The sequence below is a fragment of the Acyrthosiphon pisum genome, chromosome A2, assembly GCF_005508785.2.
Source record: "Acyrthosiphon pisum isolate AL4f chromosome A2, pea_aphid_22Mar2018_4r6ur, whole genome shotgun sequence".
In the NCBI taxonomy this organism is placed as follows: domain Eukaryota; kingdom Metazoa; phylum Arthropoda; class Insecta; order Hemiptera; family Aphididae; genus Acyrthosiphon; species Acyrthosiphon pisum.
Window position 1 is genome coordinate 56,207,808 of NC_042495.1, and position 15,988 is coordinate 56,223,795.

The 15,988-nt window shown below is 28.2% G+C and overlaps 2 protein-coding genes across 3 annotated transcripts in view; one reads left to right on the forward strand and one right to left on the reverse strand.

Moving 5' to 3' along the window:
- LOC100164364 (uncharacterized protein PFB0315w) overlaps positions 1–6,472 on the forward strand; it is a 10,036-nt gene extending 3,564 nt beyond the window's left edge. For both annotated transcript variants that reach the window (XM_008190666.3, XM_008190675.3), the window contains 9 exons: positions 2,790–2,884; positions 2,954–4,723; positions 4,799–5,032; positions 5,269–5,328; positions 5,387–5,519; positions 5,599–5,733; positions 5,817–5,942; positions 6,018–6,166; positions 6,229–6,472. In XM_008190666.3, the coding sequence (XP_008188888.1) occupies positions 2,790–2,884; positions 2,954–4,723; positions 4,799–5,032; positions 5,269–5,328; positions 5,387–5,519; positions 5,599–5,733; positions 5,817–5,942; positions 6,018–6,166; positions 6,229–6,392 (2,866 nt within the window). In that variant the 3' untranslated portion in view covers positions 6,393–6,472. The remainder of the gene's footprint in view (positions 1–2,789; positions 2,885–2,953; positions 4,724–4,798; positions 5,033–5,268; positions 5,329–5,386; positions 5,520–5,598; positions 5,734–5,816; positions 5,943–6,017; positions 6,167–6,228) is intronic.
- Positions 6,387–9,215, reverse strand: Csl4 (exosomal core protein Csl4). The gene is given in 6 exon segments (NM_001162230.2): positions 6,387–6,685; positions 6,748–6,829; positions 6,913–7,086; positions 7,170–7,241; positions 7,309–7,427; positions 9,056–9,215. Coding segments are annotated over 6 exon segments (588 nt in total). The 5' UTR covers positions 9,084–9,215; the 3' UTR covers positions 6,387–6,572.
- Positions 9,216–15,988: the final 6,773 nt, after the last annotated feature.

The window sequence follows — 15,988 nt, forward strand, 5'->3', positions numbered from 1 at the left end:
TATGTTGTTTCCTAAAAGTTTGATAATAGGTCAATTCACTCTAAAATCAAAAATAACAGTACCCTATTGAAGCCAGCAAACGAAAATTTGCTATAACGTACGTGTGTAAGACGGAGACAACACATGAGGGTGTGACGTCCTCCTAAACGCGGATGGACATTCTAAAACCAGATTTATTAGCATTTGACCAGATGAAAGTGCCATAATTCAGTATTGATAGAATAAGAGATTTATAGACCTGTGTTAGAATATGGGTTTTAGTGTCCCATGTGCACGATTAAAGATATACAGGTTACTCAACGAAACTTATTTTTTGATGCGCATAAAATTAACGATCTTGTCATAGCAAGAATAACAGTTAGCGCTTTTGCATTATAGTGATTTCTCTTGGTACTACAAAATGTATCAATATAGATATACAATATTATGTATTGGAGCGCTAGTAGTTATTCTCACATCGTTGATCAGCTGTTAGAAATCAACATTTTCGCGCACCATTTTGTTGTGTATGTGCATAGGGTCGTTGAGTAACTTGTATATCTTTAATCGTGCCCATGTGGAATGTGAGAGAACTTAAGTAATGTTTAGCATGTGTAACAATAACACTTTTTAGATATTTGATATGTTTTGATCATTAGCATTTTTTGTCAAACATAATACTGAGTTTTAGTAACAATTTTGATATTTATAGGGTAGTGTTTGCATTTCTTTGTGTTGATTATATTTTGAGATTTATCGGGGGTAAAGTGGAACCTGTAATTGTGTTTCGTAAGTTGTTATGATTTTACCGCTACAATATATATTGAAGTTGTTGGCATATAAAGTTTATGGGATTGTAATAATAATGGAAATAAAGAATACAGTGACTGAAATTGTTAAGTTCTGAGAAACTTCATTAATTTGTGAAAATGGTTTGGATAAGGATTCACCAACTCACAACTTGGAAAGTCCTAGATTAAAGTTGCATTTATATTTATACATGTAGTTGTGGCTGAGTTTGTTAATATTCTGAAATAGTTAATTGGATCAAGGTGGTACTTAAGAAGTAAAAAAATCACTACTTTTTAAGATAGCCGAAAAAAACGGGAATTTTTGTGAAAAACAATTGAAAATTTAATACAAGGTTTACTAAAACCAAAAATCTATAAATATGAAAACAGTTTTTTTGTAATACACATTTAAATTTTAAATTTATATGACATTAGACATTTAAACAAAGAACAGCAATTTTAATTACCTATTTTATTGTAATTCAAAATTATCATTGGAGAGGACTTGAAACTTAACCTTATATTATTTTATTTTATATACACAATGACATTTTCAAACATTTAGATTAATGTGTTGTTTGTACGTAAGTGTACGATTTAACTCTAAAGTATCAAAGTTATACCAAGTTTGTAATACAAAATCCTAACCTAATTACCTAACTATACTAATATCGGATAAATAGAGAAAACCAAATTTAACCATTTTTAAATTAGTCTATCTTCTTCCCAGATGTCTAATCTACATTCAAACATTCATTCATATATATATATATACAAATCAACAAACATGCCCGTTTAATCAATAGCAACCAATATATAATACACTGTTGTGCCACTGTTGTATTTTTTACATCCAGATTTCCTACTTTTCCGGTGGATTTTTTATATTATTATTTATTTTATCTTGTAAGTTGAATTAATAGTATAATAATATAATTTTTTATTCGTTTCTATGATGATAAACAAATTGTTAGAAATTAAAATCCCATTTTTAGTGTTTTTTCATAATTTTTCGGTGGTTTTTCCCGTGGCATTAAAGAAGAGAAGAGAAAAATGACCTCTCTATAGTACCATGTTGATTCAATTTGCTAAAAAATAAGGTACTATATGTTGAAATCGAAGCACTTCTTCTGGTAGAAATTTTGTATACAGGATATAATAAAAAAACAAACACCATTGTAAAACCAATAGCTTCCTCGCTCCGCTCAGAAACTAATAGAAATATAATTTTGGTTTTGTAATTTTGTTTCCATGTAATTAATAATTATTATTTATTGGAGCAGCCGTTATCGAGATATAGATGTTTTTTAATTTTTCATACATTTTGTTGTTGTTTTTGGCCATGTCGCCAGGTGTGCACTTATGAGACCATAACTCCGGAACCACTTATCGCACAGCGTACAAACTTCACATAAATTATCTAAATATCAATCTTAATATGCCCTGAAATTTTTATTGAAATCGGTTTGGTCGATCTTGAGTTATAAAATTTATTCAAAATGTACACTTATTTTTATATATATATAGATTAATTTTAGTAAATATGTCTATGCTATAAACCTATTCACCCTACTCTATGGTAAGTCTGTATTTGAGGTCTGTATTTAACTCAACAGATAATATATATTATAAATGCAAATTTTTTTTGCCAAAAATGAATTCAACCTACTGTATTACTGATAAATAGTAAAATAAATTACTTTAATAACAATATTTAAATATATCATAAAATATAAGTTCTATAGACTGACATACCGTTTTTGCTCAGAATAATTTTTCGCATGCAATGGTTTAATTATTGAATTCAGATTTAACACTAGATTACATTGTCTTACTCAATGACACACTAGACACCTACTTTATAGCAGAGCAATTACTTACCTTCTCCTTTTTTTAAACAATGATATATAATTTAAATAATAATATATATACACAATTTGCTCAATTTAAGTTTAATTTAGTTCTTTAAGTATTGCAACTTTAATGTGGCTATCTATAATTATAATTTTTTTGTTTTAGGGTATCAAGATATAATACAGGTTTTGAACTTCCAGAAGATTGTAAAAATATGAGTTTTTCAGAGCTATTTGACCAAGAACTGTTTAGCACTCATGGTAATTATATGTCTAACATAATCATTATCATTATTTAAATAAATATTAATACATAAAATTCTGTTTTAGAAAATAAAGACTGTCAAATCACAATTAAAATTGAAAAAGAAGAACCGTTAAATGAATGTTATTCTGCTGATAATTCTGTAGATACTGCTGATAATCTTAGTTTTGTAAAAATAGAAGAAAATATTCCTCCTTCAAAAAGTTTTGCTCCGAAGCGAGGCATTAATAGAACTTCTATAAAAACAACGGGAACTTCTGATGTCAAGCATCTCATACATAATCCTTTTTGCGAAACAGAACAGGTTAATAATCAAATGTTGGAGTATATTAACTCATCTATTGTAAAATGTGAAGCTGAAGATGTCAATGATAATGTTGAAGAAAACTTGGTTGAAATGGGAGTAAATCCATATGATTCTGCTGATGATTTACAAAATAACACAGGTTTGGAAAAAAGTGAAGAACATATTGTTTCATCTTCGTTATTAAAAAGTTCTACTCCAAAGCGTCGAGGAATTAACAGAATTTCTATTAAAACTCCTGATAATTCTGACGCTAAACATCTTTTAAATCCTTTTTGTGAACCAAAAGATTTAGCCAATTATCAAATTCCAGTTAAAGTTCAAACACCAATTATTAAATGCGCACCTATAGATGAAAATGAAACTATTGAAGAAACCATTGTTGGCCTTCATTATTCTCCTGATGATTCAAAAACTACATCAAATAGTCACAGTTTGGTGAAAGTGAAAAATAGTGTCAGTAAACATGGTTCACTAAGTACAAATAGAAGTCATAATATAGTTATAGATAGTGTTACTCCTTTAGTATTAAAAAAATCAACTTCAAAGTATCAGGATATTAATAAAATATCTTTAAAAACTACCAATAATGTTAAGCATCCTAGTAAGCCAAAACATTTAGGTACTAATCAAACCTCTATTAAAGTTCAAACACCAATTGTGAAAATTGAACCTGAAAATGTAGATAACTCTATTGAAAAACCCATTGTTGAAAAAGAAGTGAAACCTTGTTATTCTGCTGACAACTTGAACTGTACATCAAATAATCACAATTTTGTAAAAGAAGAAATTAGATTATCATCATTATTAAAAAATTCTGCAGCTAAGCGTCGAGCTAATAATAAAAAGTCTATAAAAGCTACTGAAAATGAAAGTGTTAAAAACATAGCACATAGCTTTCATTTTGAACCAAAAAAAATTATCAATAATCAAATTTCAGTGAAACTTGCAACAACTGTTATAAAACGTGAACCTGAAGATTTCAATGACACTAGTAAAGAAAATATTGAAATGGAGACTAATCCATCCTATTCTTCTAATGGTATAAAAAGTACTGTTGAAGGTCATAGTTTAGTAAAAATTGATAAAATTGTTTCATCACCGAAAGGTTTTGCTTCTCAACATCGAGGCACTGACGGCAATTCTATCAAAACAACTGACAATTCTAAAAACCACTTAATATACAACCTTAATTACAAACCAAAAGATTTAGGTAATAATCTAACTTCAGTGAAATATAAAATACCCATCATAAAACGTGAACCTGAAAATGATAATAACACTATTCAACCAAACGCCTTAATTAATTTAAAATCTAAAAAAGAAACAAAATTTGTTGATCAAAATGAAATTAATTCTTCTGATTTAATTAACAAAAATGCAGAAAGTCAAGAAGTTATCATAAAAAACATGGTAACAATTGCATCTTCAATAAAAACTGAGGATATAGATTCTCAAACAGATAAAAAAAAAATTTCTTGGGAAGAATTTAGAGCAAAAAGAGAAAAAATGGGTTTGATAAGTATTTCAGGTAAGATTTGTATATAATAATAATACATACTATATTGTATACCATAATTCAAAATTTTATGTAATTTTATTTTAGAAATTAAAGAAGAGCCTATAATAGACATTATTGCAACAGATAATGTTAAAATGAAAGCAATGAAAGAAGAGTTTGATCGAAACACAGCTGAACATTTCACTGGCCAAAAAAGAAAGATTGATGATAAAGAAGAACAAAATACTACTGCTAAAGTAATAGACAATGAAGAAGAAGAACTGCAAAAAAAGCGGATGAAAATTGAATACATTAAAAAACTTCTACCATCATCTTTTGGTAATATTGTATTATAGATCTATTAAACTAAAGAACTAAAAGTGTATTAAGTTAATTTTAATACATTTTTTTTAAAATTATCATTTAGTAAGTTTATGTATTTTATTTTTGTGATACTGTTGGGGTATTTGCCTAACCTAAATCACTTTTTAGCAATTAAAGTACTTTTTTTTATCATATTGTTGAATAGCACTATAGCAGCCCTTAAACTAACTAAAAATGTTTTGTTCTTTTAGCATCAGAAATAGCAAAGACCTCTAGTTTGATGAAGGGCAGTAGTTTAGTAGAAGATAATGGTGAATTTTTTAATCTAAAACCCTTAATAATATTTATTAAATTCTATTTTATTTTTAGATAATGAAAGTGCTTCCGATGATTCGATGTTGTCCAATGATAAAACACAAGGAAAATATTCAAACACACATGATAAGTCCCAAAAAAAAGGGCACCAAACTAGAGTGCATTCGTCTCACCGTAATTCATCAAGGTTAGAGTTATAAATTGATACAACCTATAAGCAATATGATATATATTAATAATTAATATTTTATCCCTTGATTTATAAGGTCTGATTATAATAATAAAAGTAGCCGCTCATCATCAACATCATCCAATCCAGATGATTATTATAATCGTAACAGAACCGATGCTCCTTCACAAGGATCACAATATAATCAAAATGCACGAACCACTCTTCAAAGGTAATGCGGATACGCATTATTGTTTAATTATACTAGAAAGTGTATTCAAAACGTTTAGTTACTGTACAAATTAAATTATCTAGGCCCAAAGAACAGAAAAGGGTAGTATATGTTGGACAGATACCAATCAAACTTGGAAAACGTTATTTACACAATCGGTTCAAGGAATTTGGTACAATACAATCTTTAACACTTCATAAAAAACCAGAGTAAATAAAAATAATTACCAAATATAATAAATTCATTTTTACATATTTTATATGTATATTTTTTATATTTTATAGTTTTCGTGTTTATTATGCATTTGTAACATATTCTGAGAATTCAGAGGCTGACCGTGCTATCGCTCATGGAAATGACGATGAAACTGAAGTTCAATTGGATATTAGATTTGGTGAACGAAAACAAACTCAAACTCCTTACTATGATTTAGGTAAGTAATATGTTTGTACTAAAAAAAAAATCAACTATTTAATGTTATTAAAAATTGTTTAGACGACGAATGGTTAACCGACTGGTATGGATACAAACAACCTTTAGCACCAGTAGTGAAAGCACAAACTCCTGAAAAAGTGTCGTTTGAAGAAGAATTGCAAGAATTTTATAAGCTTGCTCAAATTAAAAAGTTAAATAAAATTAAGTCTTCTCAAGTCTCTTGACATAGGTTCTTTATTTTATTTCATCTTATAGTGTTGGAATAAAAATATAATAAATACTGTTATAATTTTTCTCTTTTTAAGTTGTTTTGTTTTATTTTACAACAAAATATGAACCTTAAAAAAAAAACAAATCGCCCATACACAAAAATGTGTATATTTAAGAAAAAATTGTTTACATCTTTAAGTGTTTTCATCAGCATTGTCTTGAACAATTTTGGCTACTTTTCGGTATTCTACTGCACTTGTTTTTGTACATTTCATTTCAGTCCAACTGATTGGGGTCATTGGATGACCTAAAAATTACACAATATGAGTTTTAAAAGAAAATTAAAACCGTAGGTCAATAAACATCTACCATATTCACTGCACGCAATAACTACACCAAGTTCATTTTCAGCAGTGGTTAGTTTAAAGGTATGAGCTTCAGTCATTGGCAACTAAAAATTAAATGTGAGTCATATTAATGGTGGTTTGATGTGTGATATCCAAGAGAATCAGAAGACCAATGTGTGTCACTTACTATTCTAGCCAATATTATATCTCCTGGTCTAAAACACTGTAACATATCAATTTTGTCAATTTCTTTCATGCGTACATCTTGTCTTCTTAGGCTACTTCTATACGTTTCATTCAACTCGTGTCCACAGACGCTTGTAATAAGACACTTGCACATATCTTGGTTTAATGTAGTAACCTAACAGGAAAAATGTTTACATTATTATATTATATTTATTATTATTATAAATTATTATAAGTTGTAAATTAAAGTTATATTACCATTGCTGTTACAATGTCTCCAGGTGCCGGAACAATAGTCTGATCTTTACTTAAAACTTCCACTACAGATATCTAAGACAAATAATTAGTTTTAATACTATTTTTACTTTATTTTTTATAATTCCATAGATTTATTCACCTTATTGTTTGTATTATCTACATTCACGATTCCAGCCAAACTAGAATAAATATAATCTTGTCTCTTGTATGTCCCTTTACCTAACGTGTGTGTTGAATCTAGTCGACAAAGCCGTTGACCTAAATATAAACAAATCATTTGAGTAAAAAACTATTTTGTTTTTAAAAAATAATTCAGCATCTTTTAGATATTATGTTTGGTACTTTCCTGTTATACAAGACTACTTTATTTTTCTTGCCTTCTTTGATATATTTTTTAATAATATGTATTGTGGGGATGGTCAGAATGAAATAAAAAAAAAATTTAAATACATAGTAATTATTCGTAATGTATTTTACACTGTACACGTAAAAGTGCCAAATTTGCTGAGGCGTACGGAAAACAATAAAGTAATAATAATATAAAATGGTAAATCCACAAATAAAATAAATAATAGTAAATAATTTATGCATTGTGGGGATGGCCAAATTCGAATTATATAAAAAAATAAATTAAATAAAGATAAAAATTAAATACATAATAATTATATGTAATGTACCAAATTTTCCGTGGCAAATTACTATTACAAAAATTAATGATAGATATATAATAAATATAATTGTAGCTTATGGTTCAGCTATAATATCAGTTAAGATAGGTAGTCGCGATAATAGCCGTAGTCTCGTACAACAGGAAAGTATAATTTTTTTAGTCTTAGATAACAGGATTGTGATGTTGTCAAAAAACAGGGTAGTCTCTTATAACAGGAAAGTACCATATGTTTGTCACATTAGGTACGTGATTAAAAGTTAATAAATAATAAAAGCTAATTTAAATTGGCATAACATTACAAGTATTACAAGTTACCTACAACAAATATATACATAACTTAAAATAGGTAATATACTTTAAATTAAAATATTAGTGAGTATATCAAAGTACCTACATGCAATTATTAATTTGTTTTAATAGCAAAAATGAATAAGACATTATCAAAACAAAAAAAAAATCTTACTATGGTATAGTCATGACATTTTTATTGTATTGAGTAACATGAATTTTAAAATAAAATAAGTCTTAAACAATATTTTTACAAAGTTGAAGTCAATCATAAAAGCTACGTATTTGAAATTTGAAATCACCAACATCTCAGAATCACACAACCAAATATAAATCTCAACAAAAACGTTTACATATAAATTTAAGTTTTGTGTATTACCTAATATGATTATAACAATGCAGGGGATTAAAGGAGTAATTTAAAATAAAGCTGTTCGGACAATTATAAGTATAATAAAAATAAGTGTAATACCATAGTGGTATATTGAGGTATAAGATATTACTCATTTCTCTAGTTTATATTTTTTTAGTTTAGGTACCTACTCACAAAATTCTACTATATAGGCAATTTAAAACTGAAATAAGTGGGAGCCAGTGTATTTTCTACATTTTAAATATGCTAAGTAAACACAGAATATTATTAGTATTTATTAAATAACAATAATATTACATTATTGAATTGAATTGAATTATATTATTGAAAATTAAAATAAACAAATAATCTTCTATAACAAAAAAAATCTACAAAATATCAATTGATACATAATATAAATAGTTATTTAAAAGAGTCACACGTAATTCAATATAAATATAATTTTAATACGAATTAAAATTAAAATAAAAACTAGTAACTACTAACTAGTTTAAAAATTGTAATTTTACGGTAATATGCAAGTATATTAATTTATACATATCATCAAAAACTTACCCGGCACACAAACTATTCTGTTTTCCATTTTGTAATTTGTAAGCAGTATTATTATTATTTAGATATTAAGACAAGTCTAACACAGGATCTTAGATTACACCAAATACACTTTATAGTTTATGAAACAGACAAACAGCATTTTGTGAAATGATCTGGAAATCTAGATGACTGATAAGGAGACCAAACTTGGGCAGTCGGGCGGTCACCGATTATCAAAACTAGTCGAAAAAAAGCGAACGATGAAATGGCCACAAGCTGCGCTGCAGTCGCACCTGTTACCTATTTTTTTAAAAATATTTTTCAATAATATTATAAATTTATAATGTTTGCTTTAATTTTCTTGCAATAAATATCCAATATTCTATGTTCCGTAGATTTTTAAATTAATTGTTTTCTCAGCGTCTGTAATAACTCTGTAGGTGTATGGGTGTATCGTGTATCAATGTTTTTAAATCAATTAAAAAATAATTTGATTCTTTATAAATTTATAGGTACCTTATATACAATATTATATTTATTGAGCACTAAAATAAATTGTACGTTTTATACATTTTTATTCATTTATACCTAGTTGATGTATTTAATATACTATCCAAATCCAATATTCCAATCAATATAGGTAGGTATAGGTAGGTAGCCTAGGTAGGTATTTAAAATGTTTACCCGATGATCAGTTATTTATAAAATACCTAATCATAATATTATTCTTACTCTATTTATTTATTTTTAAATTCATACGGAATGTCCAATTTACAATATGTAAAATTAATAGGTATACAATATAATATAATGTACACTATTTAATAGTTCAAGTAAATAAATATTATTATAGTAGTAATATAGAAATAAATTCAATAAGAATAAAGTGATATAAAGAAACTAAAAAAGAAATAGAAAGAGAAAAAATATAATTTATATAAAAACTAATTATTCTTTATTCTTCTTCTTATAAATAAGAATCTAACTTGATTTTGGAGACGAAGGAAACCGGTTTGTTTGTTTGTTTATTTATTATTGTTATTATTATTATTATTATTATTATTAATTATTTATTTATTTGTTTGCACTTGCATTTTTCCATTTGAAATATATATTATTCATTGAACAAATAATTTATCGTTACATTTTTTTCTATCTTATCTCTATTCTATAATATAAGGAATAATATTTACCATTCCATTGGTTGAATTCAAAATGTAGGATATATAATTTTCAGAAATTAGCAATAACAATATTTTTAATATGTTATTATATTATATTATTTGTATAGCCAAAAAATAGTCATATGTTTTTAAATTAAATTATAAAAAATAATTTCTTCCGGAGGAAGGTCGGGCACGGGGCAGCTAGTAAAAGAATATATTATGATATGAAATCACTCAATTATTTATGGATAGGATTTTATCGTCTTATTTTTTATCCAATTTTGTGATAAACTTGGCCTTGAATTGTAAATGTACAAATCCATGCAAAACGACCTCGTTATCTTATCATAAACGACGTCATTTGGAAACAACAATTATATTTCCTTATTTTCTTTAAAAAACGTCTGATTAATTGCTTCCGTCCAAAATTAAAGATTTAATGGGTTCTTATGGATTACCAAGTGTTGGAAATGAAACTTCACCATCAGAACACTGAACAGCACATCCCCAGTATTTCTTCTTTCCATTTTAGTGGTTTACAATTTCTACACTTTTTATCCATTCGACCTATGATAATCAATCCGTGGTTATTATAGTCGATCTAAGGGTCATAATCAAAATCAGCATTTTGAAACGCCTTTCATGTATTACATGTAAATGCACGTCTCCTGTGTGACTGCTGTTCAGCATTTATAAGTTATAACACAACGTCTTAGTGACTCTTCGTGGGTCTCTGAAGCTATCGGTGACGCGTGACGCTCAGCATCTATAAGCTGACGTGACCGAGTTTGCTGTAATGTCTCATCGACCCTTTGAGCTGTGTTATGTTCGGCATTTAAAGTCAAACTACGTCCTACATTAAATTTTCTTTTGCGAGGCATGTTGAAATAATGAAAAATAAGCATTATTATAATAATAAGCAATATGCTTGTTCAACGCGGGAGTTGAAACTAACAAATTATTTTCAACGTTAGCAACGGATAAACATTATTATTATTATAATAATTTTTTTTTAGTACACACCTACATCTTATGACAGTGTTAAAAGGTAGCCCATGAATTTCTCCAAGGTCTAATCTATCCCTGCACCAAATTTCATCTAATTTGGTTCAGTGGTTTTAGGTTTAGGCGTGAAAGCGTTACATACAGACAGACAGACTTACTTTTAAATTTATAATATTAGTAGGGATTGACAAAGTGCAATTTGTGAGCGCTGATATTAGTTCTATATACATAATATACAAAAGACAAAAACATGTTTGTGACTGATTGACGACTGTGTCCTTTATGCATCTTATAACCGTTCATCCGATTCCGATGAAATTTGGTACAGAGATAGATTAGACCTTGGAGAAGAAGATAGGCTAAAAAGATAAGTAAAAGGCTTAACCCGGGGAGGTTCTCAAACAGGGATTTTGAGATTTACGATGGACATTTTTGTTTATAAATGATTGCTATTGGTTTTAATAAAAAAAAGTGAGAGAGAGAGAGAGAGAGAGAGAGTGTGTGAGTCCACCATTACACTCTGGGGAAGTACAACTTCTTTCATTAGTAATTAGGTCCGTGAAATTATAAATTAATTAGGGAGAGAGTGAGAAAAATCAATATTAATTATTTTTTTATACAAATTGTTTATTAATTATTAAAAATATTTAATTTACGATAGACAGTTTTGTTTATTAATGGTTGGTATGGACTTATATAAATAAATAAACAAATGTGTCGTTTCATTTTTCGTTACGATTTTTTTCAATACCTACACTCAAGAAAGTAGTTTTACTTCAATAATAAAAATTAAGCCTGTGTGTTTTAGTACAGAATGTATTTCATTTCGTGTTTCGTGGTTCTAGTTCGAACCATCATGGTTTCGATGGACGAATTTTTTGCATTTTTTTATACTTTAGAGTTGAATTACACTTATGTACGCAAAACGCGGCGTCAGCTATCTACCGCAGTATATACTTACCGAGTTACTTTTATTGCTTGCAATTCGAATGTTCACGCACTATCACTACAATACATCGATGGCAGAGGCGAAAATTCATTAAAATTTCGGGGGGGGGGGGGAGGCTAACATTATTAACAACAATATGATCGGTGGGGGGGGGGACTTCGATCCTACAAAACTAAAAAAGGAGGGGGCTTGACGGACTTTTGGAGGAGCTAAGCCTCCTCAAGCCCCCCGATTTCCATCAATGACCGATGGCCTACAAAACAGGAGGATTGCACCATTATATTTTTTTTACTTTGAATTTTTTAAACACTGCACCCATCTGAATATTTTTTTGAACATATTGTCACCGTAAATATATAATATTATATAATCTCAGTAACTCACATGTCTGACTAAGATACCATGCTATTAACGCCTCTTCGACCATTTAAACCACTTAACCACTAAACCACCAGACACCAATACACGGAATAGCGATAGGTTTATGACTAAGATATAATATTATATGTAGGTATATCACACGTAGGTTTTTTCAAAGCTGTATTTTGGATTCTGGAACGGACATGGAAGGCAGCTGATTTGACCCTACAGTAAAATCGTTTAGTGAGAAAGCTATTTAGCTTTTAGCTATGTATAATGTATATATATATATATATATATTGGTTTTACGACCAAGTATTTTCAATTTTATTTTTGTGTGTTCCCAACAGTTTTATGGACACGTAGAATTCTGAAAGTTTGCGTATTTATTACGGTGGCTTGATTTCTAATTGAATTAATCGTAACATTCGGGTTGTAGTGTGGACTATAATATAATATCTTGAATTTCGTCGGTCCACTATAACGACGTCAATTGTAATCGGAGAATAATTAATGTACCTAATTTACTCCCTCGAGTAGTAGAATATTATGGTTGTCGATCGGTGGTGTACGAAAGTACGGTGTAGGAACCCACTTTTTTTTGGTCTGCCATCTTCACACACAAGTATAGTTTACTTCATAACTGCTATTTACTAATGTGATATTATATTTTATAAATATGTTTTATGTAGGTATAGTAGGCAAAAAACTAGCAAACGTAGGTATAGGTACCTAAGTACCTTGTAACGTAAATTATGCAATAAATGCCAACTTATCTAATAGGTAATATTTGAGTATATTATAGGTAGGTATAGTATAATATTATGTTTTGTTAAATTATTACGTATACGTCTGACTCACTCAAATAATACATTTTAAAATATACAACATTATAATGCCTGATAATATAATATGTTAGAATTACTTAGGACCAGTGTTCGAATTAGGAAAAACTAAGGAGCTTAATCCATCGATTTAGAAACTGCGTTCCAAGCGCGCAATTACTCAACACAGACCCGTGGTGGGCCTTGCCCCCACACTCCCCACCATAGGCGGAACTAGACCCTTTTGGTAGGGGGGACCAGAAAATATTTTAACCATCTAACTTTATGTTCAGGAGGGGGGGTCGTTAATAAGGAATTATGTATTAATACAAGTACGGTTCGCAGGAGGGGCAGTTGCCTACTCTGCCACCCCCGTAGTACGTTTCTGCCTTACATAAATTTTGAATACCACTTTTCAGCCACACCTTTTGAATTCCAAATAGGTATAATATATTTTGATAGCAATATTTACATCTTACATTGTAACAGTAGAAAAAAAAATTGATAATAATCTACCTGTTTATTCAATATACTAAATAGATAACAAAATTAATAATTATTGTTTTTTATTTAAAAAGAACCACATATTTTGATAAGTATTTTAAAAAAATTTAAAAATTCGATAAATGATAACCATAACTGAAAATTTATAACATTTCATTTGGAACACAATTTAAGATAGGTAGTACTAGTCCACGGCCCACACCAGTATCTGTGCCTTAGATAATATACTTGTATAGTTGTACCTATATGATCTATGATCTGTGAACTACTGACTATATAGGCAAAACACAGGGTGATATTATAATTAATTAATAAACTAATATCAAAAATAATTTTGACATGAAAAATAGTAAAACTTATTACATAATTGACATCAATTGAAATTTACATTTTAATAAAAAATATTTCAGATATTACTATATTAGTTTGTACCGTTCCCCCGTCCAAGTAAAAAAAAATAGTATAAGGGTACGCAAAAAAGAAATAAAAATAGTAGGGGAGCTCCGTCCTCCTGCGCACCCCTTCCTCCCAATTCGAGCACTGCTTAGGACCTATTAAAGTTCATAGATAAGTGTTACAATTTTAATTATAATGCCTACCTGATTTGGACGTTTTACCCGTGTTGTCTCCGTCATAATAACGCATAACTAACCGAATTTTACGCTCATAATATTTTAGATACATAGTTATCTTTAATAATATGAAGAGTGAATAATTCAACTATATTATCAAATTTATAGTTAAGAATATTATATTAATTTGGTCCCCACATTTGTCGCTTTGTTTACAGTTTAATTTTAAAGCTTCCTATAAGAGCATCTTAAAATTGTTATTTTCTATTATATTTAATGTAATATTATTTGATATATTATATTATTATGATAAATAATTTTCTATTGACCAACTTCGTTTATGGTCGTTGACAAATTTCATCATTTTTACTGGTCTAAAAAGTGATCATAGTTATGCATTGTACCTACAGGCTACATTACAAAAAACACACATCGTGTATTGTAAAACCAATTCATTTGTCGCTCTGCTTAAAATCTAAACTATTGGTATATAAATTAAGGTATATACGCAATACGCTATACGTACAGAATAAACAATATTTATTAGAGACTGTTTTGGTACTATTTAAAAATAAAGAATTTTTACATATTAATGTAATCTATTATTATAGAAAAAATACAAACTAAGAATTTTAATGAACTATTTAATGTAATTAAAAAAAGAAAAGTGGGCAAAGGTGTCTCTCTGCTGTACAGTAGGTTACAAGTGGGTCACTGTAATGGATGGTGTTAAATTTGAATTCAATGATATAATATCATTGTATAAGAAAAACGATTCTGAACGAAAACGATCAGTCAGCCTATGTATTACTAAGCGAATTTGATATTATTGTGAATAAAAAAATGTATATATAACCTATATACGTGGAACCCTGTTTTACATTTTTAATCCTTAGCTAAAAAAGTTAAACATTTTATAAATTTACATATTATAGTACAAAATAATTTTTGATTTTAAATTTGATAAATGTTGTCTAAAATCGAACTTGAAATGCTTATAAAAACAATGTAATACATTTTCACACATTTAAGCATATTTTTATAATAGTTATTTAAAAAAAACGTTAGGTATAATAATATTAGGTATTAGCAATAATAGGGTGTAGTTAAGTGGTTTTTTTCCTAACTTTAAAAAGTTAATTATAAAAATATTACCAATAGAATTATATTTAAAGGCAGTTTTACTGGTCAAAAGGTTTCTATGTTTCTGTATCATTGTGGCAAAAGCTGATAAGCTCCAAGACTAAATATTGTGCAGGGCGGACATTAAAAAATGAATTCGCATTTCCGTTTAAATGTTTTTTAATGATATCTCATAAAATGAAGGATATTTATAGAAAGTCTTGATACGCTAAAAGACATTTATAAAATTTTTAACCTTGTTTGACATTTTTATTAAGACTTATATTGAACGAAAATAACTATAAAATGCACATAACATAGGTATTTGTCATAATACTTAATTATATTCACAGACTAAAAAAATAATAAAATTGCAAAGAATTATTTCAAAAAATGTTAATAACTTTTTCACTTAGTAAAAAATATTAAAGGCATTATTATTTTTTATATGC